The 27,979-nt window shown below is 35.5% G+C and overlaps 2 protein-coding genes across 2 annotated transcripts in view; one reads left to right on the top strand and one right to left on the bottom strand.

The window, feature by feature from the left end:
* Window positions 1-27,979, bottom strand: part of LOC136978211 (cytochrome P450 3A11-like) — a 230,304-nt gene that overhangs the window by 92,966 nt on the left and 109,359 nt on the right. The gene's annotated exons all lie outside the window — the stretch shown is intronic.
* LOC136978214 (gastric triacylglycerol lipase-like) lies at window positions 408-26,725 on the top strand. The gene is made up of 9 exons (XM_067273874.1): window positions 408-573; window positions 684-888; window positions 20,151-20,265; window positions 20,325-20,472; window positions 20,545-20,637; window positions 25,731-25,886; window positions 25,954-26,025; window positions 26,097-26,165; window positions 26,236-26,725. Exons 1-9 carry the CDS (start codon window positions 457-459, stop codon window positions 26,470-26,472), a joined length of 1,212 nt encoding a protein of 403 aa, XP_067129975.1. The 5' UTR covers window positions 408-456; the 3' UTR covers window positions 26,473-26,725.

The raw sequence follows: 27,979 nt of genomic DNA, 5'->3' as shown, positions 1-27,979 counted from the left end.
CTGCATTTACTTATGGGTTAATAAATAATCCATTTTACTGGCTCTTAGTGAAGAAATATTAACAAAAACAAATTAAAAAATAGATAAATGTTTTCGATTCAAATCTTCTGCACGGAACATATTTGAATTGCTCTGGGACAGTTTTAAACAGTCGAAAATATAAAGTCAAAAAATTAAAGTTATAACGAAAACAGGCAACATTATTAAATAAATTTAAAATAGGACAATTTAAAAATACTTTTTCGTAACTTTTTCGGGAGAATCAACCTTATCCTCATTGATAAATAAATCAGTTCCAAACGACAAATGAATTGCCTGACTGGAAACTAATAAATATTGATTAAATGGACACGCCTCACAGCGTATGACTTAACAGGATAGATACTGTAATAATTCCACAGAATAAATGAAGCAGCATTGCCACCTAAACACGCATTTGATAAATTTCGCATAAACATGAAATATACTGCTGTTTGTTTTCTCTTTTTATGGTCGAGTTTATTAAATAGTTCCACGTCATCGTTTATCGAGTCGCGGGTGCTCGAGGTTGATCCAGACGCAAACAGAAATGTGGTAAATGTAACATTTACACATGCTTTATAATCTTTTAATATATTTATCTTATGATAATAATATATATATACTTTTTTTAAGTTTTAGTTTATTTTTTATATTTGATATAGACCGAAATAATAATCAGCAGAGGCTATCCAGTGGAAGAATATACGGTTCAAACGCGCGATGGCTACCTTTTGAAACTTTTTAGGATTCCCTATGGCCGAGAAAATCGTGAAGAAAACAACAAAAATCGTCCAATCGTCTTCCTGCAACACGGCCTTCTGGAATCTGCAACTGACTGGGTGATCAATTTTCCCCACCAGAGCCTTGGTAAGTCATCTTTTTTGGAAGCAGTGGCGTAGCGTGGGTGTCAGCCGCCCGGAGCGGAGGGAAATATCGCCGCCCCCTTATTTAGGTATTTTTACAAGATATTTTTATTTATTGTGAAATTTTGCCGCCCCCTATAAGTGCCGCCTGAGGTGGGCCGCCCCTGCTGCCCCCACTACGCTAGGCCACTGTTTGGAAAATTGATCTGTTTCAACAACCAAAACGTTTAAATTAGAAATATATAGCTTAAAATATAAAAAAGTTTATATATAAATTTGTTATCTTATAATATAATCGAGATGGGTTTATGACGATGATGATGTGAGCGCGCAGGTTTTGAAGGCGTAAATTTTTGAGGTTAAGAGGTTCATGACCCTCAAGTTCTCACGGAAATCGATCGGATGTCGATTTCCGTGGGAACTTGCGGAAATCGATCGGATGTCGATTTCCGTGTCGATTAGACATCGACAAGATCGGAAGAAAAAAAACCAAGTCATCGCGCGTTAGCTAATCAGTCATCGATCGTTTAACGACAGGTTGGCTCGGTGCCAACAACGAGCGTATTAAAAAACCGATCGTCTCTGGAAGGAGCGCGATCGCCCACCAGTGGCCGAGTAGTCTCCGTTGCCGCTCATAGCGGTGGTGACCGGACCCTAAACACTGGGAAGTTCGATCGTGGGTTCGCGCCGCGACTCGGACAGGCTTCTCCTAGCCAATAACGACTGATTAGGAGGCCAGTTCCCCATAAAAGTCCTCCCGGAAGGCACGGTTTCCCGTGCGAACGTTTAGGCCGTGAGATAAACGGCTGGCTCTTCGGTCGCGAAGCGATCATTACACCACTATTCGGAGGAAAGGCGAATAAGGCTATCACTTCCATATGAACCAGTGAGGAGACGTATAGAAGGAGCGCGATCGTTCCAGGAAGGTCTGAGTCTAGCGTCTCCAGTCCCGGTCCTGTCCGAGAAAGAAACAGGTAGAAGACATAAGACTGATTCCAGCTTCCATAGTCCAGAAGAACGTCGCATACTGTCATCGGACCGCATATTATGATATATCCACGTGCAAAATAACCTTTGTAAACTCTCTCCCTTTAAAAGTTAGGCACGTGACCACTTTATTAGTTAGATCGCGGTTAGCGATAGATATATGATATCCGCATTTAAGCATTAGTCAGCATTAAGCATCAATTACTCTTTATTATATGTGTATTAGCTTTTGTTATATAAGAAACTTTATTTTATTTGTTAAACCTGGCTCCTGTCATTCTAAGGACTTCTGTCGACTTACCGACGCACCTCCCCACTCACTTTTTGCCCTCCTAGCCATCCGAAACGACAACGAGATCGGGTTTTACCAACCCGTGTAGAGTAAGTGATCAGGAAGGGATTAACCCCTGATCCCCTTCTTATCTCACAATAATAATAATAATAAAACCAACTCAAAAACATTTTCAAGAAAATCAAAACACACACAAAACATGAATATCACAACATAGACATTACAGAATACATTGATATGTTACTGTAAAAGCCCGTATATTGGTAAATCCTAGGTTTTACTTGTAAATCTTTGGATTTACCAACATGAGTTGGTAAATGTAAGGAGTTTTATAAAGTGAGATGATTTTCCGGGCTTTTACTATTAGAATTTGGTACAGTACTGTACAGTACATACTAGGTTTTACTAAAGACGGTTAGTAAATGTTGGTTTTGGAACTAAAACTATGAGTATTTTAATAATCATTTATTGCAATTATTATAAACAGTCACTTACTAAGTCCTTATTAAATTTCCTATGGTAGCTGTATTATATGTTGATCTAGTAATAGTCTCTTTAATCCGAAAAATATTGACGGTAGACTGCCTCACAGCTTAACAGGTTCCAAAAAACTCCTTTATTGCCTTTTTACAAATGCATTTCGGATCAGTATTATTTTTTCTGACCCCTCTTCAGTGCTATAAAGCAAAATTTATATATTAACAAAACTAACGCAAGCAGAAAAAAAAAACCACCAGAAAAATAACCAGAAAAATAATTATAAAGTCAATAAATATAAAATAAATTTAAGTAAAACAAAAAGTTTTTTTAAAAAATAATAGTTTATCTATTATCAGGGCTGATAAAACGAAACAACTTATAATAATAGACAATAAGGATTTAGAAGATAAAACAAAAGAACAAATTAATAACGAACAATATATAAAATTAGATAAGAACCCATACGATAAAATTAAAAAAGATTTAACGAAAATTATAAAAAATATGTATTTGAGCAATAAAATTAGGAAATAGATAAGAATAATATGGAATAATTAGAAAATAGATAAGAATAATACTGAATTTTAAAAATAACAGAACCCCAAAATTAAATATACGTTTAAAAACACATAAAGAAAGTGAAAAATATAGACCAATAGTAGATTTTCGATATTCAATTCTGTATAATTTAGAAAATTACATCAAACAACAATTAAAAAGTATTGAAAATTCAAAAAATAGTATAAAAATTGCAGATGAAGTAATTAATATAATTCAAAAAATAAAAATAGAAAAAACTGATATTTTAATCAGTCTAGATTAAAAAAACATGTATCCGAACATAAAATGGGATTTAATTAAAAACAGCCTTGTTAACACAACTATTAATCATGAATTAGTAACTCTTATAGAATTTGCTTATAAAAAGAATTATTTTGAGGTTTATAATGACTTTTACAGACAAACGGATGGTGTTAGTATGGGGTCAAAGATGGGGCCAAAGCTAGCTGAATTGGTAATGAAAGATATTGATAATAAAATACAAAATATTCCAGGCGTGAAAAGAGTAAGACATATGTAGACGATTACCTATTAATTTTTAACAACCAGATAACAAATGAAAAAATAATTTTTGATACAATAAATAACATAAACCAATATATAAAATTTGATATAGAAGTAGAAAAATATAATAAAATTAATTTTTTTGACATAACTATAATAAAAGAAAAAGAAAATTTCTTATTTAAAACATATAGAAAAACCATCTAACGCAGTGATTCTCAAACTTTTTCGATCCACTGCCCCCTTGTTCCATAAAGTTAAACCCAACGCCCCCTATCCCATTTTCTCTTGTGTGAGAAAGAATTGGAAATATTCTTAAGAAAACTTTTCTATGAATCTCACACTTTGTGCCCTTACTGTACATTGTTCTTGACATCTGAAAACCATTAAACGCAATGTTTCCTCTTATCCGTTTAACAGAGAAAAGAGAACGGCTGTCAGTGACCCAAACTTTTGCCTTTGTCACTGTTCAGTATCTTGCCTCCAGCGCCCCCTAGATTTACTCACCGCCCACAAGGGGGCGTTATCGCCCACTTTGAGAAACGCTGATCTAACGTAAATAAAACGATTAGTTATTATTCATGTATCCCAGATACTATAAAAAAGAATACGTATATGATAGACTTAAAGAAAATATATACAAACTGAATTAAACAATTTAGATTATAAATTTATCCTTAATAACTACCCAAAACATTTATTAACGAATTGGCAAGCGCAATATTTTAAAAATAGATTTAATACAAAAAATAAAAAAGATACTAATTATAAAACTTTTCCTTATGTAACTAAAAATATACAGTCAAACCTGTTTTTATGCGGGGGATAGGGACCGCATTAAAAAAAACGCATTAAAAAAAATCTCACGAAACTTCACGAATGGCTGTAAATAATAGTTTTCGCAACACAATTAAAAAAATATTTTTTTTATGCGGTCAACAGGGACCGCATAAAAAAAGTCTCACATAGAAAATAACTCAAAACCGTACGAAATAGAATTTATTGACAACAGATGTCAGCACTTGACTGCATCGTCTGGTCTATCGTCTGTTTTACATATTTTTGTCCAGGTGGTGTTTTGTTGACTTAAAAAGTAAATTATTTCATTTTTCGCATATTCATGCAATAATATTACTATAATAAGTGCATTTATGCTATAATAAGTTTATTTAGCTATAATAAGTCAACGTGAGACATGACGAATTGCACGAGACTAGTCGCCAACTATACCGCACAAATTAAAAATTCGCATTAAAAAAATCGCACAAATAAAAATCGCACATAAAAAGAGCGCATAAAAACAGGTTTGACTGTATATGATAATTGTTCTGAATTCCTTAAAAAGGACAATATAGCTTTGGCGCCGTCTTTGTCGAATAAAATATCACAACAAATCAAAGTAATATTAATATATGGGAAAAAACGGGATTAGTTTACAAAATTAATTGTAGTTGCCAACATCCGAAATATTACATAGGTGAAACTGGGCGGACGTTGGAATCACGTGTTAAGGAACATGAAGCTGCAATACGGTTGAAACATGATGCCTCCCCGTGGTTTACCCACATAAAAAATAACAAGTGCCAAATAGATAGGAATGAGGCCAAAATTTTACACTATGAAAAAAATCCCTATAAACGTAAATTTAAAGAGCATGTAGAAATAATAAAATATAACAGTAATAATAATAATAATTTAGTAAATATATCAAATGGGATGCAGATCGACCAGCAATGGTATAACCTGATAGAGGGCGCAACAAGCTAGTAGTTTATATTAATAGAATCATATTGCGTTGACGAGAGAAAACTGTACCGAGAGGAATGTTCTAGAATTGTGTAACATGTGTTTTAATTTTTTTTTATTTTTTTTAAATATGTAAGGTTTTGGAATATTTTTAAAGAAGGCCTGTACGTATGTGTAATTGATTATTTAAAACTTCGGAAATTTATGTTAAAAAATAGGTTAAAGTGTTAATTAGATGTTATACTTTGCAATTACTTGTAGTATTGCAGTAGTGCACTGTTGCAAGGGAAAATAACCGTACTTTTAGAAGGTAATGTAAACAGAACTCGAAAGTACTGTATAAGTGTTAAGGAGTATATGAAGAAATTAAGGTATTGAAAAACAGTTTTTTAAAAGTGTTTCTTCTTTTTTTCTGCTCGCGTTAGTTTTGTTAATATATAAATTTTGTTTTATAGCACAGAAGAGGGGTCAGAAAAAAATAATACTGATCCGAAATGCATTTGTAAAAAAGCAGTAAAGGAGTTTTTTGGAACCTGTTAAGCTGTGAGGCAGTCTACCGTCAATATTTTTCGGATTAAAGAGACTATTACTAGATCGATAGATTACTAAGTCCTATTTATTAATAACTAGTGAAACAGTTTAAAAATACTTTTTTTAACATAACAAAAATTAAATTATCTCGTCAAAAATAATATACTAGCTACGTTGGTTACCTCCAGTCAAAGACAATTTTGCGACAACTTCTCGAAGACTCACTTCTTTATCTTTAACAACTTCTATCTTGATAGTCTTTCAGGGCATGGGATAAATTGATTTTGTTTATAAAGCTGCTTTACTACTACAATTTTGGTACCTAGTTGGTAAAATTCGTTGTCCTTTACATCTACTACAGCTGCAATAACGCTTTTGGGGTCGGTTTTAGCTTTGTCAATTTCAGGCACTTTCAGTCTTACATTTTGGCCAATTTTCACATTTGGATATTTATCAACAGACGTAGCTTTCATTTTTTCAGCTTGTTTCTAGAAACTCAATTTTGCGTTGTTTCTTATAGTCACTACAGATTCTATCTTGTTTGGTATTGGCTCTATAGTTACAAGAACTTCCTGAGACTCAATCGTGTTTCCTGTCTCTGAATCGTTACATTGGAATCATCGGTTATTTGCTTCGCCTTCATCTTCTTGTGTTTTATGTTGACAGTGCTATTGTCTATATCCCCTTCTGACTCATTTTCAATAATGTTTTCTTCCTTGTCCTGTTCGATTGCATTTTCGACGTCATTATTTTGTTCCGTATTGTCATGAGAATGCAACAACTTCTCTAAATCTTCTTCAGATCTTATAACTAATATCACTAGGGATTGCTGAAGTTGCAAGGCCCATTTTCATTGGATAACTAAACATTGTAGAGGGAACATTTGATTTCCTCGTAATATGGTCTATTTTTCATCGCTTGGCTGAATCTTAAACCCTCTGACCACTTTGATAACTGATTGGTTTCCATTCACGTGCTCAACATATTTTCTATGTCTTGATTAGCATGCTCCACTGATCCTTGACTTTGGCTATGTCTGGCCTTTCCATGTACGATTTTTACATCCGGCCACATGGAGCATAAACTCTCAGTAACTTGGTTAGAGAATTTTCGACCATTATCCATAAAGGATGCCCGGCGCTCCAAAAGTAGTGAAAATATCCAAAAGATGATATACAACTTGTACGGCGCGTATAGTTTGAAGCGCACGAAAGATCACAAATTTGATAAATGGTCTTGGTAAACTAAAATGAATTTATAATTTCCATCTGGGGTAGTCTGTAGATCTATTAGATCAACCTGACAGCGTGAGTTAATTTCACTGTGAAGTATAGGTCTGATAACAATGCCCTTTTTCAAAGTCTTGTTTCTTTTGGCAAGGTTGACATAGCTTCAAATATGTCATAGTAGCCTCAACTGTTATATTTTTATACTTGAGGTTACACTCCTTAAGCATCCGTGTCTTTCCACCGTGACCAACAGTAACATGCGTTTCTTCGAGAATGTTGGATAAGTCCTCGTAACAAATGTACTACCTTATTTCTCCATTCTCCTCCTTCATAAGCGCGATTAGTTTTTCTTCGCCGCCTATAGTCAAAATGTCATAACGCTTTATACACCTATAATGAACAGCTAGTTTCTTTTTCGTGTTTATAACAGCTTTCACTTTCTCCAAACACTGCGTATTTGTCCCTATTGAGATAAAAGTTATTATCTTTCTTGCTTGCAATGAGCTCGTCCATTATTTCATAAAATTTCCGTTTCACACTCATCTTGATTCATAAATAACTTTTAGAGAGCGAAATCTCGAACAGAATTAGAATTAACGTGCACGTTCTAACGTGTCAAATGATAGAAGACCGCGGTGCGGTGCGGGTAGCGGGGACTATTTTTTCAACATTTACCATGTCTCTGAGGTAAAACCTAAGATGTACAGTACCAGGTGAATGCTGGTAAAAGTTCGAAATTAACGATGATCGCAAAACAATTCTGACTTTTTCACTTTCCCTGCGGCGATCTACAGAACTTTTTTGAGTGGAATTCGTCATGCGGCGCATTTTTTTGCATTTTTTGGATAATTTTTAAATCGCGATATTTCGCTTCAAAATCGCGTTATGTTTAATCTGTTTTTTGTGTTTGATTAAAAACATATTACAGTTTACGATTGTTTAATTTATAGTTTAATACAAATTTAAAATAATATTAAAGCTTGAAGTTTAGGAACAAAAGAAAAAAATAATTAATTTACAGAGAATCGCTGAACTTTGTGCATCTATTAGGTAGACACATCTGTCTTCTTTTAAACAAAACAAACCCCATCTCTCCAGCTAGAGCGGGGAAGAAGTTATTGCCATTATTTACATTATGTCTCTAATTATTTAGCAGGGAGAGGAGTCCAATGTTATCGTAAAGCGACACGTTCAAGTTTATCATCATATATTTCTGCTTAAAATAGAGAATATTTGACACTTTTTATATATTTTTTCAATGCTTTATAGAATAATACACTAAAATAAGCGAATAGTTAATCTTTTCCTGCAATTACGCAATATCCGGAAGTAGTTTCCTAGTGAATTTATCAGCTAGACGTTTTTGATAAGAAATCTTCTTGTCTAAGTAAAGTCAAATAACATGAAAACTAGTAGAATTGCGGCTCTAAAATAAATATAGCTAAAATAAGCTATTTTTTAACGTTTGTTTACATTCTGACTTTAATCACGTGGACTGGTTCTTCGCGGGAAAATCCCGACCAGATGGGTCTAAAAAAACTCTCATTCGTTGATGTTGATTCAGTCATAATATAAATTACGAATTAGAGCGTAATAGGCGTAGAAACAAAAATTTTAAAGCCAATTAACAGCAAGAAGATCTTCCATAGACTTATTATAGGGAGGTCGAGTTTCCTGAGAATATTTATTGCTAGATAGTTTTAAAAATATATTTATTCGCTTAAATATTGTCGAATTAGCTAATTTAATGTCTAAGTGCATTAAATTAGTTAATTAGAGCTAAAAAAAGATTTGAAAATCGAATTTATTGCGATTGTTTACGTTTTACTTGGAAGGTTGGAGGCGGGGCTTTTCGCGGCAATTTTTTCCTTTCACAAGTCTGAGATTTGTTAAAGTAATGTCAACAAAGACAGAAGATACCCAATAAAACTGTAGAAGGAATTTCTCTTTAATTGTTTTCAGTCAACTGTGCAGTTAACTGCCAATATTTGCTGTAGAATGGTAGGGGATACTGTTGCCGCCTCGAGCGCCACCGTATTTTTTGTGAGAAGAAAAAATGATAATTAAAAAACGTTTGGAGACGAGAGTTTTTAGTAACGGCCAAGTAACGGCCAAGGGCGTCAGCCATATTGTTTTTTTTTCTTGTTCTTGTGTAACGACCCGCAAACCGCATTAAACTTTTATCAAACCGCAAGTGTTTTCTTTCATATTTATACAGTCCATTAAAGATCGACAAACATCTGGTCCGTCGAGGCGGATAAGAAGAAAAGAGACAATTTCGCAAGCAAATAAGATTGAGTTCAAACTTCATTAAGTCGCCTATCCAAGGTAGGAAGAATTTATTTGTCCGTTACACGTGGTAGAGAGTTTAAAATGGATCAGCTCGAGAAATTAAGGAAAAAACGCGCTTCGATAAGAGCTAGTGTGACGAGATTAATTAGTAAAGTCGATAGTCTAGTTGAAAGCGACGATAGAGAGACAGAAACCTTTCTAGAAATATTGGATCAGTTTAGTCGAAAGGAAGAGTCGTTGAGAACGTTAAACGGGGAGATTGAGGGCCTCATTACTAGCCCAACTGACTATGACACTGAGATAGTCAATAGTGAAGAATATGAGGACAAAATTATAAGTTGTAAATTTAAGATCCAGTCTCGTATTAAACGATTAGAAGCAGATTCGTCCGTCGTTATGGTGAGTCAGGCCCCCGTAGGTCGAAATAACTCCGCTAATATTAAATTACCAGAGATTCCTCTACCGAAATTCTCTGGAAGATATGAAGAATGGAGTAACTTTAAAATGCAATTTGATAATATCATTTCGTCAAGCGAGCAACTATCGGCTGAACAGAAACTACATTATTTGAAAGCTGCTCTCATAGGGGAAGCTAAGAGTTTAGAAACGTTAAATGATTCATTTGCTTCATTGTTTCAAGCGTTACAAGAGAGGTACGAAAACAAGAAATTAATAGTAGAAACCCATGTTAATGCGATTCTGGACTCTGTAAAACTAGCTTATGAGTCAGCAAAGGGTTTGAGGAACTTAATTGATCTTGTGAATCGGAATATGCGAGCTCTAAAGGTCCTGGGATATGAAAGGAATGAGCTCTCCGATATCTTAATTCTAAACATTGTACTTCAGAAACTGGATAAGGAGACACTAAAACAGTACGAGTTCAGTATTAGTTCGAATGACGTTCCTAAGCTAGATAATTTGATTTCATTTTTGGAAAAGCGTTCTCAGATTTTAGAAAATATTAATAAGGCCACGTTCGTGAAGCCAAGGTGTAATCAAGATAGAGTTAAACCGAGAAACTTATTTGTGAAATGTAACAATTCTATGTCTCGTTGCATTTTATGTAAGCAGAATCATCCTGTTTACAATTGTGATTCTTTTCTACAGTTGGAAGTCTCCCAAAGAAACGATGTTGTGGCCAAAAACAACCTCTGCTTCAATTGCTTAAGTGATCGGCATAAGTTATCACATTGTAACTCCAAAAGCTGCTGTAAGATATGCCGAAAGCGACATAATACATTACTGCACCAAGAGAAACAAGCTATAATTGGTTCAAATGCACCAGTGATCGACAGCAAACCGATTTCAACCAAGCAGGATCTTAATCCCGACGCAATAGAGTTTCGTGAGAGTATACCTCACTCACTATCATGTATTGACAAGGGAAATAAGACAGTAATTCTCTCGACAGCCATGGTTTGGGTTTTAAATCATACTACCGGAGCCAGCATTCAAGCGCGCGCAGTATTGGACTCGGGCAGTATGTCAAATATCGTAACTAGAGATTTCGCAAGTCGTCTGGGCACACCGCAAGAAAGAATCGACCTCACAGTCTCTAGTATAAGCGGAAATAAAACCTCGGTCAAGTTTAAGCTGCCTGCTACAATAATAAACGGTAATGGATCCTTTTCTAAGACGCTAGAGTTCTTAGTGGTGCCAAGGATCACGGATTTACTTCCGGTTTCCTCTCTACACGTCAGCAAAACAGAAATACCCCGTCAGTTAGCTGATCCAAGATTTGCTACACCAGGCAAGATTGACATGCTTATTGGAGCTGAAGCATTTTTTGAAATAGTCAAGAACGATCAAATTCGTCTATCGTGCAACAATAACCTAACATTTCGCAACACAGTTTTTGGATACATCGCTACTGGGTCCACAGACTCTAATGATCAAGATAAATATTGTGGACTAATATCAGAGTCTGAATCAATCGATAAATGTTTACAAAGGTTCTGGCAAATAGAAACTCTTACAGAGGCTCCAAGTTTGATGAGTAAAGAAGAAGAGTATTGCGAAGATCATTATCAAAGAACTCACAGACGTAATGAAGATGGGAGATACATTGTGCAGATGGCAACCAAGGAAATACAAAACTTGGGAGAGTCAAGGAAGTTAGCATTGAAGAGATTGAATCAATTGTGGAAGAGACTATCAAGGGACAAACAATTAAAGGAGTTATATCAGAACTTCATGAAGGAGTATTTGGACTTGGGCCACATGGAAAGGGTGCAGGAACCTCCCGCTGATCAGACAGCATACAATATATGTTACTACCTTCCGCATCACGGTGTGTTTAGACCAGACAAAACCACTACAAGGTTAAGGGTAGTCTTCAACGCATCTGCTCCCACAACTTCTGGGCTGAGTCTAAATGATCATCTCTTGAAAGGTGAAGTAAAGGAAGATGTTTTCGAGATCATGACAAGATTTCGAAAATACAAGTACGCTTTTACAGCAGATATCCAGAAAATGTTTCGTCAAATTCTAATTGAGCCCTCGCAACGAGATCTCTTAAGAATTGTTTGGAAGAACGAGGAAGAAGAGATGCCAGTCACCTACAGACTGAAAACTGTGACTTATGGAACCGCCAGTGCTCCCTTTCTGGCAGTGAGAACCCTTAAGCAGTTGGCTTACGATGAAGCAGCAAGATATCCTCTGGCCTCTAAAACCATATTACGAGATGTCTACATGGATGACATTGTGTCAGGTGAGCAAGATTTCGATGCTGCCCTCGAACTACAATCTCAGTTGTGCAACATGTTGAGCACATGTGGAATGACACTACACAAATGGAACTCTAATTCAATGAAATTGATGAACAGTAGTTCACCAGAAAATAAGGAACATTGCTTTTCCTCAAGTGCGGAACCAACAGTAAAAACCTTAGGCATTATTTGGAAGCCGGTTGAAGATCAGTTCATATTCAGGGTATCGATTCCAGAAAAATTGCTTTATACAAAACGAGAAGTATTGAGTGTCATCGCCAGACTTTATGACCCCTTGGGTCTTCTGGGACCAGTTATAACTCGAGCAAAGATCTTTCTACAAAAGCTGTGGCTCAGTAAGCTCGACTGGGAGGATACTCTACCAGAAAACCTTAACTATGATTGGGTGAACTTTGTGTCGTCCTTGAAAGCCCTGGACGATCTTAAGATCACTAGATATATTTTAACAGATCCACTTCAAAGGGCTGTCTTGCTAGGATATGCAGATGCCTCGGAGTCAGCTCATGGAGCAGTAGTTTACATGCATTGCATAAAGGAAGATGGAACTGGCAAGACACGACTTATTGCTAGTAAATCTCGTGTCGCTCCTCTTAAGGTTATGACAATCCCTCGATTAGAGCTATCAGCTTGTCTAGTACTGTCTCAACTTGTCAAAAAAGTACGCTCATGTCTGCAAATGGATATAGCTGAAGTGATCCTACACACAGATTCAACTATTGCCATCGCTTGGATCAACACTCCCGCATATCGCCTGAAGACCTTTATTGCGAATCGTGTGGAAAAGATCCAATCTATTACTGAAGGCTGCCACTGGAAACATATAACTTCCCACTCCAATCCTGCAGATGTAGTTTCTCGGGGTTTAAATCCGCAAGATCTACTATCCATGGAATTATGGTGGAGTGGAGTGCAGTCTCAAGTAGCACCAACCGTTCAACGTCAGGATGAATATGCCATCGACACTTCCTCCGATGAAAAATATCTATCTGAGCTTAAAAAACAATCGCATGTTAATTTGGTGTCAGTGTCAAGCTCTGACCTTGACAATACCCTGTTTGAACTTAGTAATAATTACATCAAATTAATTCGCATACTTAGTTATATTTTCCGGTTTCTACATAACATAAAACACGTAACTCGTCGATTTGGCCCTTTATCAAGGAAAGAACTCCAAGAGTCCAAAATTTATTTGATCGGCAAAGTACAAGGAATGGCCTTTGCTGAGGAAATAAAAACATTGCAAATGGGAAGGAATCTAACGAAGGGTCAATTAAGCAGATTACATCCCTTTCTAGATAAACAGGGTCTAATGAGAGTCGGCGGTAGATTGAGCAATTCAAATTTATCATTTGATAAAAAGTTTCCAATTCTGCTACCTAAAAATCACAAGTTAACCCACTTGATTATGAGATATTATCATCTGAAAAATTTGCATGTTGGTGCACAGACTTTACTTTACCTCGTCAGACAAGAATTCTGGCCTTTAAGTGGAAGAAACCTGGCCAGAAGGGTGGTACATGAGTGCCTCGTTTGCTTTAGAAATAAACCCAAAGTCATGGAACAAATCCTAGGAAATCTTCCTTCGGAGCGAATGACTCCAAGTCCCCCCTTTAAACATGTAGGGATTGATTTTTGTGGTCCCTTTCTTATTAAATATAAGGGACAAAGAAAGGGCACCTATCAGAAGTGCTACGTCGCAATCTTCGTTTGCCTTGTGACTAGGGCAATTCACCTTGAAGTAGTTACCGACCTAACAACCGAGGCAATGATAGCAACCTTGAAAAGATTTTTTAGCAGAAGGGGTAAAAGTGCGTCAATTTGGACAGATAATGCCACAAATTTTGTGGGTGCCAGTGCGGAGTTGAAACGCCTACATAACTACGTAAAAACACCTCCTGACAGTTTAGCTGATTATCTCGCCAGCGAGGAGGTCACTTGGAAGTTCATACCGCCCAGATCACCAAATTTCGGTGGCCTTTGGGAAGCAGGAGTGAAGTCCTTTAAACATCACCTAAAAAGAACCGTAGGTAACTCGCATCTAACTATAGAGCAGTTTATAACTATCACCACGCAGATAGAAGGAATTTTGAATAGCCGACCGCTCACTCCTATGTCCTCTGATCCAAGCGACTTCCAAGTTCTAACTCCAGGACACTTTCTTATCGGAAGACCTCTGACTAGACTACCGGAGTCAGATCTCACCAGTAAACCAGATAACTATTTGTCTCAATGGCAAATGTTAACTAAATTTGTTCAAGTTATATGGCGTAAATGGAAATTGGACTACCTAAACAATCTACAGGCCCGACATAAGTGGCAATTTGAGAAGGACAATATAACACCAGACTCAATGGTCGTCTTAAAAGATGAAAACCTCCCACCTGGAAGTTGGTCGCTGGGCCGTGTACATGAAGTTATCAAAGGACCCGACGGGAAGGTGAGAGTTGTTCTGGTGAAAACCCCTCAAGGTGTTTTTAAGAGAAGCATAACAAAATTGTGCCTGTTACCATCCATCTAGAAAGAAAATGTGATTCTCCTTGGTGACCTACACGCGTCATTTCTGTTGTAATTGTTAAATTTAAATTTAATGTTTAACATTGTTTATTGAAGTATTACTTCAATGCGGGCCGGGATGTTGCCGCCTCGAGCGCCACCGTATTTTTTGTGAGAAGAAAAAATGATAATTAAAAAACGTTTGGAGACGAGAGTTTTTAGTAACGGCCAAGTAACGGCCAAGGGCGTCAGCCATATTGTTTTTTTTCTTGTTCTTGTGTAACGACCCGCAAACCGCATTAAACTTTTATCAAACCGCAAGTGTTTTCTTTCATATTTATACAGTCCATTAAAGATCGACAAACAGATACTTTTTACCGAAATATTTATGGCCCAGGGGTGGTAACAAAGCACTTATTGGCTTAAACAAAGTCAATCGACCTACAGAAGAGCGAATCAAAGCTAAGATCGCGGAAAACTCGAATATAACGCAAATTAATCGAATTTTTTGATTAATTACGCCAAAAGTCGAATCTTGCATCACGAATTAACGGCAAGTCACGTGACATATGCCTAAGGGCGTATACCAATATGGAAAGGGTTTACCACAAAGAGTTGGTAAATCTTAGGTTTTACTGAAAGATCTTAGGATTTAGCATAGTTCGAGCATTTACAGTAACAGATCACTAAAACAAAAGCTCGCAGCCAAAGCACGTAGATTCAAATGTGGGTTTGGGTCCGATCTTACTCGACTTACGGGTCAATCTTACGTGATAAGGTTACGACCCTCGCTTTGCTCGCGATCTGACAGCATGACACGAGAAAGCCTTTACCGTATGGGAGTAGTGGTTTACTGGACGCAAAGAGATTCACATAGAGACCGTATTTCCAGTTTAACGCGTTTATTATTATCTAAACATGCTTACAACAGAGGTATTGTTGTCTCGTTGGAGATTCGTCTCCGATGAAAAGTTCGTTTCCGCAGACAGGTTGTTCCATGTCCGGAGAAAATTCGCTTCTACGAGAAGGTCAAGATGGAGGCTGGATGGCAGAAATCCTTGTAGGGAAGTTGAGTCCCGGATCCCTTTGTCCGCACTCGGGTGAAATTTCGGGGTCTTCACTCTATATCTTTAGTATCCCAAGATGTCCGGGTGCGGATCCTTTGAACTGAGTATTCTCCTCCCAACCTCCCTTGGGACTCCGGGCTTTTATAGCATTTTTACCCGAAATCCCGAGGTTTTGGTTGGTCCGAACGATGGTCCATCTTTTATACTATTAGTCCCTGATCTGCTGCCACGGACGCGATTCGGGCCGCGGGGTCGCCGATTATCCCCGAACTCCCGTCAGGGCCGTTCCGCTGTGGAGTCGGGTCAAGCCTTTCCCAGGATGGCGGTCCCGTAAATTTTACCCAAATATGTATTTTCCTGTCCGGGAGAAAATGCAGCTGTACAGGTCGTCACCCCCTCCACAGGAGTGTCAGCAGGTCCTGCTTTGAACTCTCTGTAAGGTGACCGTCCAATTTTTCCCCAATTGACGATCCCTCTCTCGTTCTCGTTCTCCCGATGTACGATCGGGAATCTGTCGATTAGGTCGGGAATGCAACAACTATATCGTCTCGCACCCCGTTCCTCAGCCATACCGGTTCTATTTATTAAATAAGTCACCGATTTATTGACTTTAGCTCGACAGCCGGTTCTCCGATGGGGGGGGGGGTAAAGTCCCGGCCTCACACAAATAATATAAAATATGTTCACTACGAAAACAACAAAATAAATCATTAACAAACAAAGAAAAACTCTTTTACAGAAATATCAGTATCAAAACAAACACTGATACACAGCACAGTGGCACACCAACAGAAAAAGAACTCACAATTTATTAAACTTCTCTTTGGTCTAGTGCTGTTACATACAATGCTAACGCAGGCTGGATAGAGAAGGCGAACAGAAACTTGCATAACATACCAACTATGCCCTGTGCTGAAATAAACGTACACGACATCCGCAACTCTGTTAACAGAACACACAACTGGAAGCCACCTGGTGTAGCCAACATTCACAATTTCTGGTACAAAAAATTTACATCACTGCATCAGGAACTAGCTAAACATTTAACACATATCATCATCAATCTACAAGACATGCCAAAATTTCTTACTAAAGGGCATCACCTAAATGAAACCTAAAAACAACAGTAGGCCTACCACAGAATATAGACTAATTACATATCTTCCAATACTTTACAAATTATTGACATCCTGCATTCCAAACAAAATATACATGCTGGAGAACACACATTCTTACGGAACAACAAAAAGTTGTAAAAATTACAGGGGATGCAAAGAACAGTTACTGATAGATTCAGTCATTCTGTGGCAGCACACAACACAAACATACACATGGCATATAGAGACAACAGAAAAGTATTCGACAGTGTTCCACACAGTTGGCTACTACATATTCTACACATGTACACAAAATACATCCATCACTCTTTGCATTTTTCCAAAACATTATGCAGCACTAGAGAACAACACTACATCTCAGAGTTAGTAACACTTCCATACAAACCAAATATTCATTAGGCGAAGAATTTTTCAAAGAGATTTCTTAAGATCTCTGTGGTTCTGCTTAGCCTTGAACTCATTATCCAACATTTTAAGCAACATGCAATGCGGTTACAATATCGGACGTGAAAAAACAACACAGTTTACACTGTTACATCTCATGTATACATGGACGATATATAAAACTTTATGAATCCACAGAAAAACAATTTCATCAACTCTACAAATCATACATTCATACACCAAGGACATAAAATGGAGTTTAGCCTAAACAAATGCAAAACACTTCACATAGAAAAAGGAATCCTGAAAAAAGAAGTTTTGCACTTGGAAATGGGGACGTTACTGAATCCATGGAAGAGGGCGAGTTCTACAAGTATTTAGGATTCCAACAGGCCAAACTAACAGAACATGCACGAATAAAGCAAAGATTAATTAAAGAATACCAAAGTAGGTTAAATGCTATTCTCAAAACACAGTTAAAGCAATAAACACACATGTACTCACATGTTTCAGAGTTATACATTGGACTCAAACAGACCTTGAACAATTCTAAAGGAAAACAAGAACAACACTTACTAAGCATAAACAACATTATCCTAAATCTGCGTAGAAAGATTAACCCTTCCAAGTAAAGATGGCCTGATTGACATAGTTAACCTCACAACAAACAAATACAGCCACTGCGAGAGTTTTTCTACAAAAAAAACAAGAAACATCACAGTTACATAAAGCAGCAACTTAAACAGACTCAAATAACACACAATTAAATTTACACTCACAACATATGGACACGACACAACATATGAAAAGCTTTGACACCATTAAGCAATCGTGGGCTCGAAAGGCACTCCATGACAGGCATCCCTTCGATCTGGCCAAGGATTTTGTTGAGAACACTGCGTCAAACAGCTAGTTAGATCGAGAATGCCTCTTTGGGAAGAATTCATGATTGTCATACAGGATCAGAACGTAAATACTAAAAACTACAGAAAACACATACTCAAAGATGCAACACTCACAAATGAGACATGCAGAAAATGTCACTTCATGCCAGAAACTATACAACACATCACTTCTGGTTGCAAGCTCTTGGCACAGACAGATTATTTACATAGACATAATCAAGTAGCAAATATAATACATCAAGAGCTTGCAAACAAACACAGATTATTAGACGTCCACGCACCATACTACAAATATATTCCACAGACAGTACTGGATAACAAAATACACAAAATGTACTATGACAGAGCCATAATCACAGATAAAACAATTTACCACAACAGACCAGACATCACACTCATTGACAAACACAATAAAATCACATACATTATAGACATATCCATTCCAAACACTCACAATGTACAAAACACATTCACTGAAAAAAATTAGCAAGTACACAGAGATTGCCTAGGAAATAAGACATCTGTGGAGGAAGGATAGGGTGCTTATTGTACCTGTCGTTCTCTCCTGTACAATTGTGATACCACACACACTACACAAAAGCCTGGGCACATTACAATTGAATAGAAGTAAATAAATCACACTACAGAAGGCCACAATATTGAATACATGCCACATTGTTAGGAACACTGTCACACTTATTTAATTTTAGTTCTGTTTTGATTGCTATGCCTTGATTCTGGTCCGGCATAGTACACAGCTACCGGTGTCAACCGAGTATAACCCATTAAACCCAACATAATAATAATAATAATAAGCAAAGAGTTCACACGGTTCGGAGTTAAAAGTTGAAAATTATTACACAGTTAGAGTACTTCATGAGAATGCACACAAAAAGAAATTTTTGGAAATCTTCCCCGTGGAGAAGAGGAAGAGGGTTGAGGATTACCCTGAAGAACTCGGTTTCTTTTAGATGCGGATTTTTACGTTTTTGCGGGAAATCGAACATGTTTTTAGAGCCATCTGAAAATTTTCTAATTAGCCTCGAAACAACGGAACCCAAATGTTTCACCCGATGAAAAACGGGAAGATTCGCTATATAACTATAAAGGTTATCTTACGTAAAAGTTTATCACACCGAATGAGCAATCTAACACATTTTAAAACTTCTTTATTGCTCTATTGTACACAATTTTAAATTTTTTTAAAATGTGTTAGATTGGGCACTCGGTGTGATAAACTCTTACGTAAGATGACCTTTGTAAATATAAATTAAATACTATAATCTATATATATAACCCATTGATCGCGTATTTGTAAGTTGTAACGGTATTGTTGTAACAATATCCACTTCAGTCTTTATCCCTATCTTCTCCCCGATATACACCCTCCAATAAATCTCTCACCCCCCCGATACACACCCTGATTTACACACCTCCTCTCCACTGAGTCGGACCCATCACGTAGGGGGAAACCAGAAAAAGACGTAAGGCACGACATATTAATCCTGGATTAATATCTGTATATATTCCATTGAAATGAAAACATTTCCCATTGATATGAATTTTTTATATAACGGAAAGACAACGCTGCTGCTAGAACGCCCACTAGGGAGCGGCTCAGGCAATTAGTATAATATAGTAGAAGGGTTAGAAATACGAAATAATATTAATCTATCTGATGTTATTTTCATCTGCTAGAATAGACATCTGCTAGTTAATTATAAGTTAAGCATATTGTAACAATATACGGATTATCATTTTGTTAGTATTCTAAACAGGTACAGATAGGCCTACGCACTTAGTTGCATATGTTCGAGTAAATTCTAGTAAAATAAATAAAATAAATCATTGCATTAATTCTAATACTATTTCTTGTTGAACAGAATATTAAATCTTTCAATGTTTTCTACTTTATAATATTTAAAATATTTATGTTTAATTACGGTAGGTTATATCTTGGCTGACGAAGGTTACGACGTCTGGATGGGAAATCAGAGAGGTAACACTTACGCCCGAAAACATATCAAATATTCTCCCAAAGACGATGAATTTTGGAATTTCAGGTCAGTATAAAGAGAAGTTGCGAGGTCTTTGTTGATGAATTTAAAACGTTTCTTTGTAGTATTGACGAACATGCCAGGTATGATACACCGGATAGTATAGACTTTGTCCTTAACAAAACAGGTCAAAGTCAATTATATTATGTAGGATTTTCGCAAGGTAACATGATACTCTATGCATTTCTCTCCGAGAATCCAGAGTACAACAAGGTAAGAATTATCTACACTTATATCCACACAGCTTTTACAACTTACTTAAAATTAAAATATTAAATTTTCTAGATCAAAGCAGTACTTTCTCTAGGTCCAACGGCACTGCTCGGTCATACTAATAGTCCTATTCTTCTATTAGCTGCTTTTACTGTTGAAGCTGAAGTGAGCATTATGACTAATAAACTCTAGGCAAAAATTGTGGAATCAGTTTATTATTATGTTGTTTTTATAATGTTTTAAGCACTTAGCAGAGAAATAAAATAAGCGATTGATGCTGTTGGAAAAAGGCCCAACAAACATTTTTTTTCAACGAAACATTTACATAACAGCAAAATGACAGACTTCAAACATTCCAAAACGCCAGCGTTCTAAATTCTTTTTAAAATCAAACAACTTCCAAATCGAATGTTACTTGGTTAAATTCTCACAATTCGCAAGAGATGCAAAATACCTTTTTAATAATAGTCAAACCTTTTGACTACCAGTAATTCTCAACCTTTTTTTCATCGCGGTACACTTAATAATTCAAAAATTTGGCGGTAACACTGTTACTTCGGTAAGAACCACATGACCGGTGATGTCATAACGGTGATTTTTAAAGACAGTTTAAATAACTGCGTTTAATAATCTTTATTTCGGTAACGTTTTCTAAACGCCATGGTAACTACCGACACTTACTGGTAACACCGGTAACAATTTTCAAACGCGCCCTAGGAAGTTAGAACCAATTCAAATTCGTGAGTCTATAGTTCACGATTGCTTTTCTTCGTGATTGTAACGTTGTTTTTGTACGTTTTGTGTCAGAACTGCTTTCGTTTGCTTTTGTTTATGAAAGTGTCATTTTTATAAATGAATTTTACTGTTCTTTCATAAGTCTTAATACCTACTTCTTTTCACTTGTTATTCATTTCTTTTGTTGTACATCTTCTATTTTCAGGAGACATTGCTCATAAGTACCTATCCTGACACGTTGGTGTTTTTTGTGGTTGTTCCTATCCTTATATAGTGGGTGATAGATTAACAAACATAATCCGTTCCAAGACTTTGTTCGCTATTCGAATTGTTCGTTAACCGGTTATCGATTTTCCATAGGTTTTTTAATGGGAATTTGAATAATTCGTCAGGAAAATCCAAAAAATAAAAAAAAATATATCCTTATTACTGCGTTTATTTCCCGTATTTTATGGACTATAATATGCACCTGAATTTTGAAGGCAATTTTCCGAAGAAAAAAGTGCGTCTAATAGTCCGTAAAATACGGTATGTATAATAATAAAAATACATATATACACAGTCTTAAATTTTTATTAGTCATGTTTTTTCCGTTTGTGCGGGTTAAAGAATCTGTCTAATGTGAATTGCTTTTTTCTCTTTAGGATTTCAGACTTAATTAATAGCATTGTAATTTCTTCTTTGAAACCGTGTTTGATGATTGTTGGACTATGAACACAAAGTTGAATTTTAATTAAACACTTGGCTTTATTTCCATCTTTATTTAGTTGATACGTGCCATTTGCACGTTTCGGGAATAGAGCCCCTCATCAGTCAACTAAACAATACAATAATTAAAATATTACACTAAGTATTTGAGAAACAAAATTAACACAAGGTATGGTTCTTACCGTTATCATATTCTATCTGCCATGCATATAAGGTTTAAACTCAATCGACACATGTATCTTATTTTTCATAAACGGAGTAATCCCTTTTACACGGTATTTATGTCTGGTATAGAAACAATGTATAAGAATATAAGCCGTATACAATAAAATATTTTTAAAAACGTAAAAATTATTTAAAAACACTAACAGGAAGTAGATTAACCGATTACCTGTTGTATTGTACATAATCTTTTGCTTATTTTACGATATCTAGTTATCACAATATCTAGAAGATGTAGACCGTAGTTGTGTTCATATTACGGAATATAATAAGTGATTTTACACAAGGACATAAAAATTCTTTTTCATTAATGTCTTATGGCTGTTTCTGCCTCATTTTCTGCGCTGCGGCGTAGTACAAATTTGCATATTTTCAGAGTTATTATAGATGGTAACAACAATGTAATTTCTTGCAACAATCACAACCTATATTAATATATACAGTGTGTTTTACAATATTTTAAACCAGTTTTCATTTATTTTTACGCTTAGATTTTTATTAATGCACTTTTTGGCGGTTAGGATTGAAACACTTTCTTTAAATTTTCTGTTATGCATATTCTTTTCTTTGTATAGGATTTGAACGTTATTTTTGTCTATGTTGCAGTCGTTAAGTAAACAGTGGTCATGGAAAACGGAGTTTTGTCTATGGTATTTGAGGTCTGCAATGTGTTCTTTAAATCTTATGCTTAGTTTTCGTTTGGTCTGTCCTATATAGAAATTAGTTGTGTTGCAGGTGCACAGTATCTTATACACTACATTTTTTGTTCTTTTTTTCTCTGGTTCTCTGTTGGGTTTCGTGGGTTTTCGTCTATTTTGTAATTTTTCGTATATTGGCGCCAGCTTTATGTTCATTTTTTGTAGATCTTTGTTGATGTCTTCATATAGTCCTTTTACATATGAAAAGATGATATATTTTATATCCGCTATATTAAAAGAAAGTGTTTCAATCCTAACCGCCAAAAATTGCATTAATAAAAATTTAAGCGTAAAAATAAATGAAAACTGGTTTAAAATATTGTAAAACGCACTGTATATATTAATATAGGTTGTGATTGTTGCAAGAAATTACATTGTTGTTACCATCTATAATAACTCTGAAAATATGCAAATTTGTACTACGCCGCAGCGCAGAAAATGAGGCAGAAACAGCCATAAGACATTAATGAAAAAGAATTTTTATGTCCTTGTGTAAAATCACTTATTATATTCCTTAATATGAACACAACTACGGTCTACATCTTCTAGATATTGTGATAACTAGATATCGTAAAATAAGCAAAAGATTATGTACAATACAACAGGTAATCGGTTAATCTACTTCCTGTTAGTGTTTTTAAATAATTTTTACGTTTTTAAAAATATTTTATTGTATACGGCTTATATTCTTATACATTGTTTCTATACCAGATATAAATACCGTGTAAAAGGGATTACTCCGTTTATGAAAAATAAGATACATGTGTCGATTGAGTTTAAACCTTATATGCATGGCAGATAGAATATGATAACGGTAAGAACCATACCTTGTGTTAATTTTGTTTCTCAAATACTTAGTGTAATATTTTAATTATTGTATTGTTTAGTTGACTGATGAGGGGCTCTATTCCCGAAACGTGCAAATGGCACGTATCAACTAAATAAAGATGGAAATAAAGCCAAGTGTTTAATTAAAACTTAACTTTGGGTTCATAGTCCAGCATTGTAATGATCTCTAAGCGTATTAACCTCAACTTCGTTTGGATGCCATTCGGAGACCATTGTTCTGACATCCTACCACTTCTTCAAAAGATCTTTAATAGCAGATGTCGGATTAATCCTCTTTTTCAAAAGAAAACATATCTCGCCGAGTTTCTTCTTCTTCATTCAAGAGTTCTTGGCGTTCTTCTGTCGCCAGATCAGTCTCAGGTTCCATTGTGAGCTCTTCAATGTTCTTTATTTCTCATATGTGATTTTTGTACTCCTTGAGCGGCTTGTTGATTATACTTTAGCTTTCTTAGATAAGATTGAACTGGGGCTTACTGTAGACCTGTTGAAGCCATATTGCCCAGCAACATCAGACATCTTCTGCCCACTCTCTACCTTTGTTATTATACTCTCACTTTTCGAAAATAAAAACCGACGCAAAGCTTAACGAGTGCCCGCTCGACAGTCACGCGAATACTATAAAAGAATTGTTTGTCAGAAAAATAAAAGGTTGCAATTACAAGGGAGAAGTTCTAAGTTCGGAGGAGTACTATCCGATCAGTATATACCGGGTTGAGTGTCGATGTCGACGTCTCCCGCACTCTGAAAACTTTCGAATTGTTGCCTGAAGACAAGGGAAGACCAATCGGTATTCATTATTTTACGTCGCTTCTTGTGGTCGTTCTGTGAGGTGTTCGTTATCTTAATATAAAAATCATTGTCGAACGTGTTCGTTATTTGATTTGTTCGTTAACCGATCACCAATTGTACAACATTCTCAATTTCTTTATACAGTAGACCCCCTATAACACGGGTTCATATAACACGGATTCGTATAACTGCAAAAAAATTGCGATCGTGTTCGTATAACACGCTAAAACGTCATCGCCGACTCGTGTTGCGACAGGATTGGTCGAATCTGGACCAATAGCGGATATTGTACAAACCGTTGAGTTTGAACGAGCACTGGACCTACTAAAAAACATTTATTAATCAACGGGCATAAAAATTACATTTTTATTAATGATGTCTCCAAAGTTAAGTTATTTTTCTACGAAAAATTCGCTGATCAAAAAACGCGCCCGCCGTTCCATAAGCCGCTCTGCGACAAAAACAAGCTTAAGCAATGGCGTCGTCGAACGGTGAACACTCGGTAAGTAATCCTACGATTTTTTGCCTATAGCATAGTTTTATGGACTATTCCCAAAAATTATACGTGATTTAAAAATTTTGAGTCAAATTATTCTAGAATCGATTAATTTTATGGAAGAAAACCTTTCAAACAGCCGTAGTCCCTAAACTGCACACATGCCAGGCTGTGATTAGCTCATGTATTTAAGTGACTCGTACAACACGCATTCATATAACACGGAAAGTATCTACCGTGTTATAGGGGGGTCTACTGTACTAGAACAACTTTAGATAAAGCTGACTGTAAACAATCCAGTTATTTTGCAATTGTCGCTGTTAAGTTTCTCTCCTTAAAGAATTTTACAATTCTTTCTATTATTTCGATTAATAATTCCGTTATTAATGCAATGATTTTGTTACAATAACAAAAGTAAAGTATTTGAGTGGTTTACAAGCATTAACTTTATATTCAGATTACGTATTGAACAGTATATCAAATAATATTTTAAATACGCTAAATATGTAATTTTCTCTGTTTTACAAAAATTTATAACATCACATATAGGATAACAAAGTTTATATAAATTAAATACATTACATGGAAAAAAAACATGACTATTATTAGAAAGTTACTCTCTATTAATTGCTTGTTTTATTTTTTTGCTGCATGCTTAAAACACTATAAAAACGACATCGTGATGAAGAAATTCCGTAATTTTTGCCAGGAGTTGTATTAAATATTTTTCGATTAAAGATTTTAACTTAAGATTGGTTTAGCTTTTGTTTTCCGTTCTAGGACACAAAGAATTTTTACCAAACAACTTCACTACGGAATTGTTTGCTCAAACTGCCTGTAATGTTGATGTTGTAAGGTCGATATGCTCCAATATCTACTTTCTAATAAGTGGATATGACTTTTATCAATTAAATGAGGTAAGGTAGGAAAGTTTGTTAGGAAAGTTTGAAATTGTTGTATGTTTAGTAATTTAGATTATTTCAGTCTCGCCTGCATGTCTACTTTTCTCATTTTCCGGCAGGAACATCTACTAAAAACATCATTCACATTGGACAGGTAGGTTAACTTCTTCAATATTTCGAGAAAATTAAAATATGAATAATTGAAATAATTTAAGCTTATCGTAGCTGATAAATTCGAAAGAATTTCAGAAATTCGATTATGGGCCGTTAGGAAACTTAAAAAAATACAAACAGGTAAGGAGAAAGGTTTATGTTCGATATTTAGATCTTTACTTTCGTTTATATGAGTGTGTTTACCTATTAGGTTCAGCCTCCAAAGTATGATCTTACAAAAATTAAAACTCCGATAGGAATTTTTTGGAGTTCAAACGATCTTGTGGCAGATCCTGAAGACATGGATATACTTCGAAATCGCCTCTCGAATTTGATAGCCGATTATCAAGTACCGCTAAAAGAATGGGGCCATCTAGATTTCGTGTTTGCAAAAGAAACAAAGAAATACGTTTATGACGAATTACTGCGAGTAATGAATACATTTTAGAAATTTCCTCTATATATATATAATAATCCACTTGTGAGTTTTGCTCTAATTCAATGCATGTTCAACTAATACTAAATATTCCTTGTTCATATAAAATATTAACATTATATAATTTGGATTTAATTTTAATTTTACGATTCCGGTTGTGGTAAATTTCCGGTTGGTATGAGCTGCGTGTTATTTGATCTCGATGACTGAGTTTTGTGGATTTGACTCTCCTGTAATCAGTAAAATAAAAAGATATAATAAATTAGTATTTCTTGTTATTATTCACAACTGTTAGGATATCATTTAATTTTGATAAAAAATTCGAATAATTGCAAAAAATGCTATATTATCATTAAGTACGGATTATCTGTTAATATTTTTTTGTAATAGTAAAGTTTTTCGAAATTTTGAAAAAAAAATTGGATAAGAATTATCTCAATTCTCACAACAAGTTAGATGAACACCATCATCTATTACATCTCGCCGTTTTTGATGCAAACTTACAATCTCGTGAATATAGAATTACTGTGGTTTGTCTTTGAAGAATATGTCATTCAACCGTACTGCATGGCTCTGCAGGGTGTGAAATTGATAATAGACAGTTGGCTCCAAGTCTGGGCTGTAAGACGGATTAAGAAGAATCTTCCAACCTCGACTGGCCAGCTGCTCTAACTTTTTTGTAATTTTTGTGTTGAGGAAGAAACTGAATGCTTGGCATATTTTGACTAAATGTGGGCATCTTAAAGTATTACGAGAAGAAATTTTTGGCTGCGTTGTTTCTCCAGGTCTTTCTTCCTTTTAAAGTATTACCAGAACCTTGTTTTCAATTTAAAGTGTTTTGTTTTCTAAAGAATTCTGTTGATCTTTTGTTTTAGGGGGCGTGTTTCCTCGGCTATAAATTTGCGTTTGTCGCTAGTGTTGTTACGGATCATTTGACAGTACTGTGTCACCGATACTAATTTATTTATTTTTTTTATAAGTAAGTAATTTGCCTATTTTTGTTTTTTATTTATTGGTATTTTCGTATTTTGTTAACAGATGCTCCAAAGTGTTAAACTTTAAATATTACATTTTAATTGTAAATCTTATAATTATAATTATTACTTTTATAATTTATTATTGTATATGTTTGTCTGTGTTTTTATAATCTTGTATTTAACTGTTTTGTTTCCGCGATAAGGTATTGCCTCCTCTCATCAAAGATTGTATCCAGTATGCAAAATAAAGAAATAAATAGAATAATACATAAAAATAAGCAGAATTTTCAAACCCAGGCGGACCAGCTGCTCTAAGGTCATATTTGCTGTATGTGCTGACGTATTGTCATAGTGGTATCGACTTTGTTAATTTTAGGATCGTACAGAAACATTGAAGTTATTGTGCTACTTCTTTGGTAAACAACCGTTGATTATAGTCTATTAATTTCAGGAGAATGTCATCATCAGTTATTTAATGGGGCTGGCTGGATTGGGTTCATCGTAAAGCAAAAAATCTTTATATTTGAATTCATCGAACCGAT

Source organism: Centruroides vittatus, unplaced genomic scaffold (assembly GCF_030686945.1).
Source record: "Centruroides vittatus isolate TY-2023 unplaced genomic scaffold, ASM3068694v2 contig_5, whole genome shotgun sequence".
NCBI classification, from domain to species: domain Eukaryota; kingdom Metazoa; phylum Arthropoda; class Arachnida; order Scorpiones; family Buthidae; genus Centruroides; species Centruroides vittatus.
This window is presented reverse-complemented; position numbering and strand designations above follow the sequence as displayed.

What these genes read in the sequence shown, in the direction of transcription:
- LOC136978214 (XM_067273874.1), top strand. Translation starts at nt 457, where the DNA reads ATGAAATATACTGCTGTTTGTTTTCTCTTTTTATGGTCGAGTTTATTA. An exon ending in CAGACGCAAACAGAAATGTG is followed by an intron (nt 574 to 683) that starts GTAAATGTAACA and finishes TATTTGATATAG; the next exon opens with ACCGAAATAATAATCAGCAG. An exon ending in AGAATCCAGAGTACAACAAG is followed by an intron (nt 20,473 to 20,544) that starts GTAAGAATTATC and finishes TAAATTTTCTAG; the next exon opens with ATCAAAGCAGTACTTTCTCT.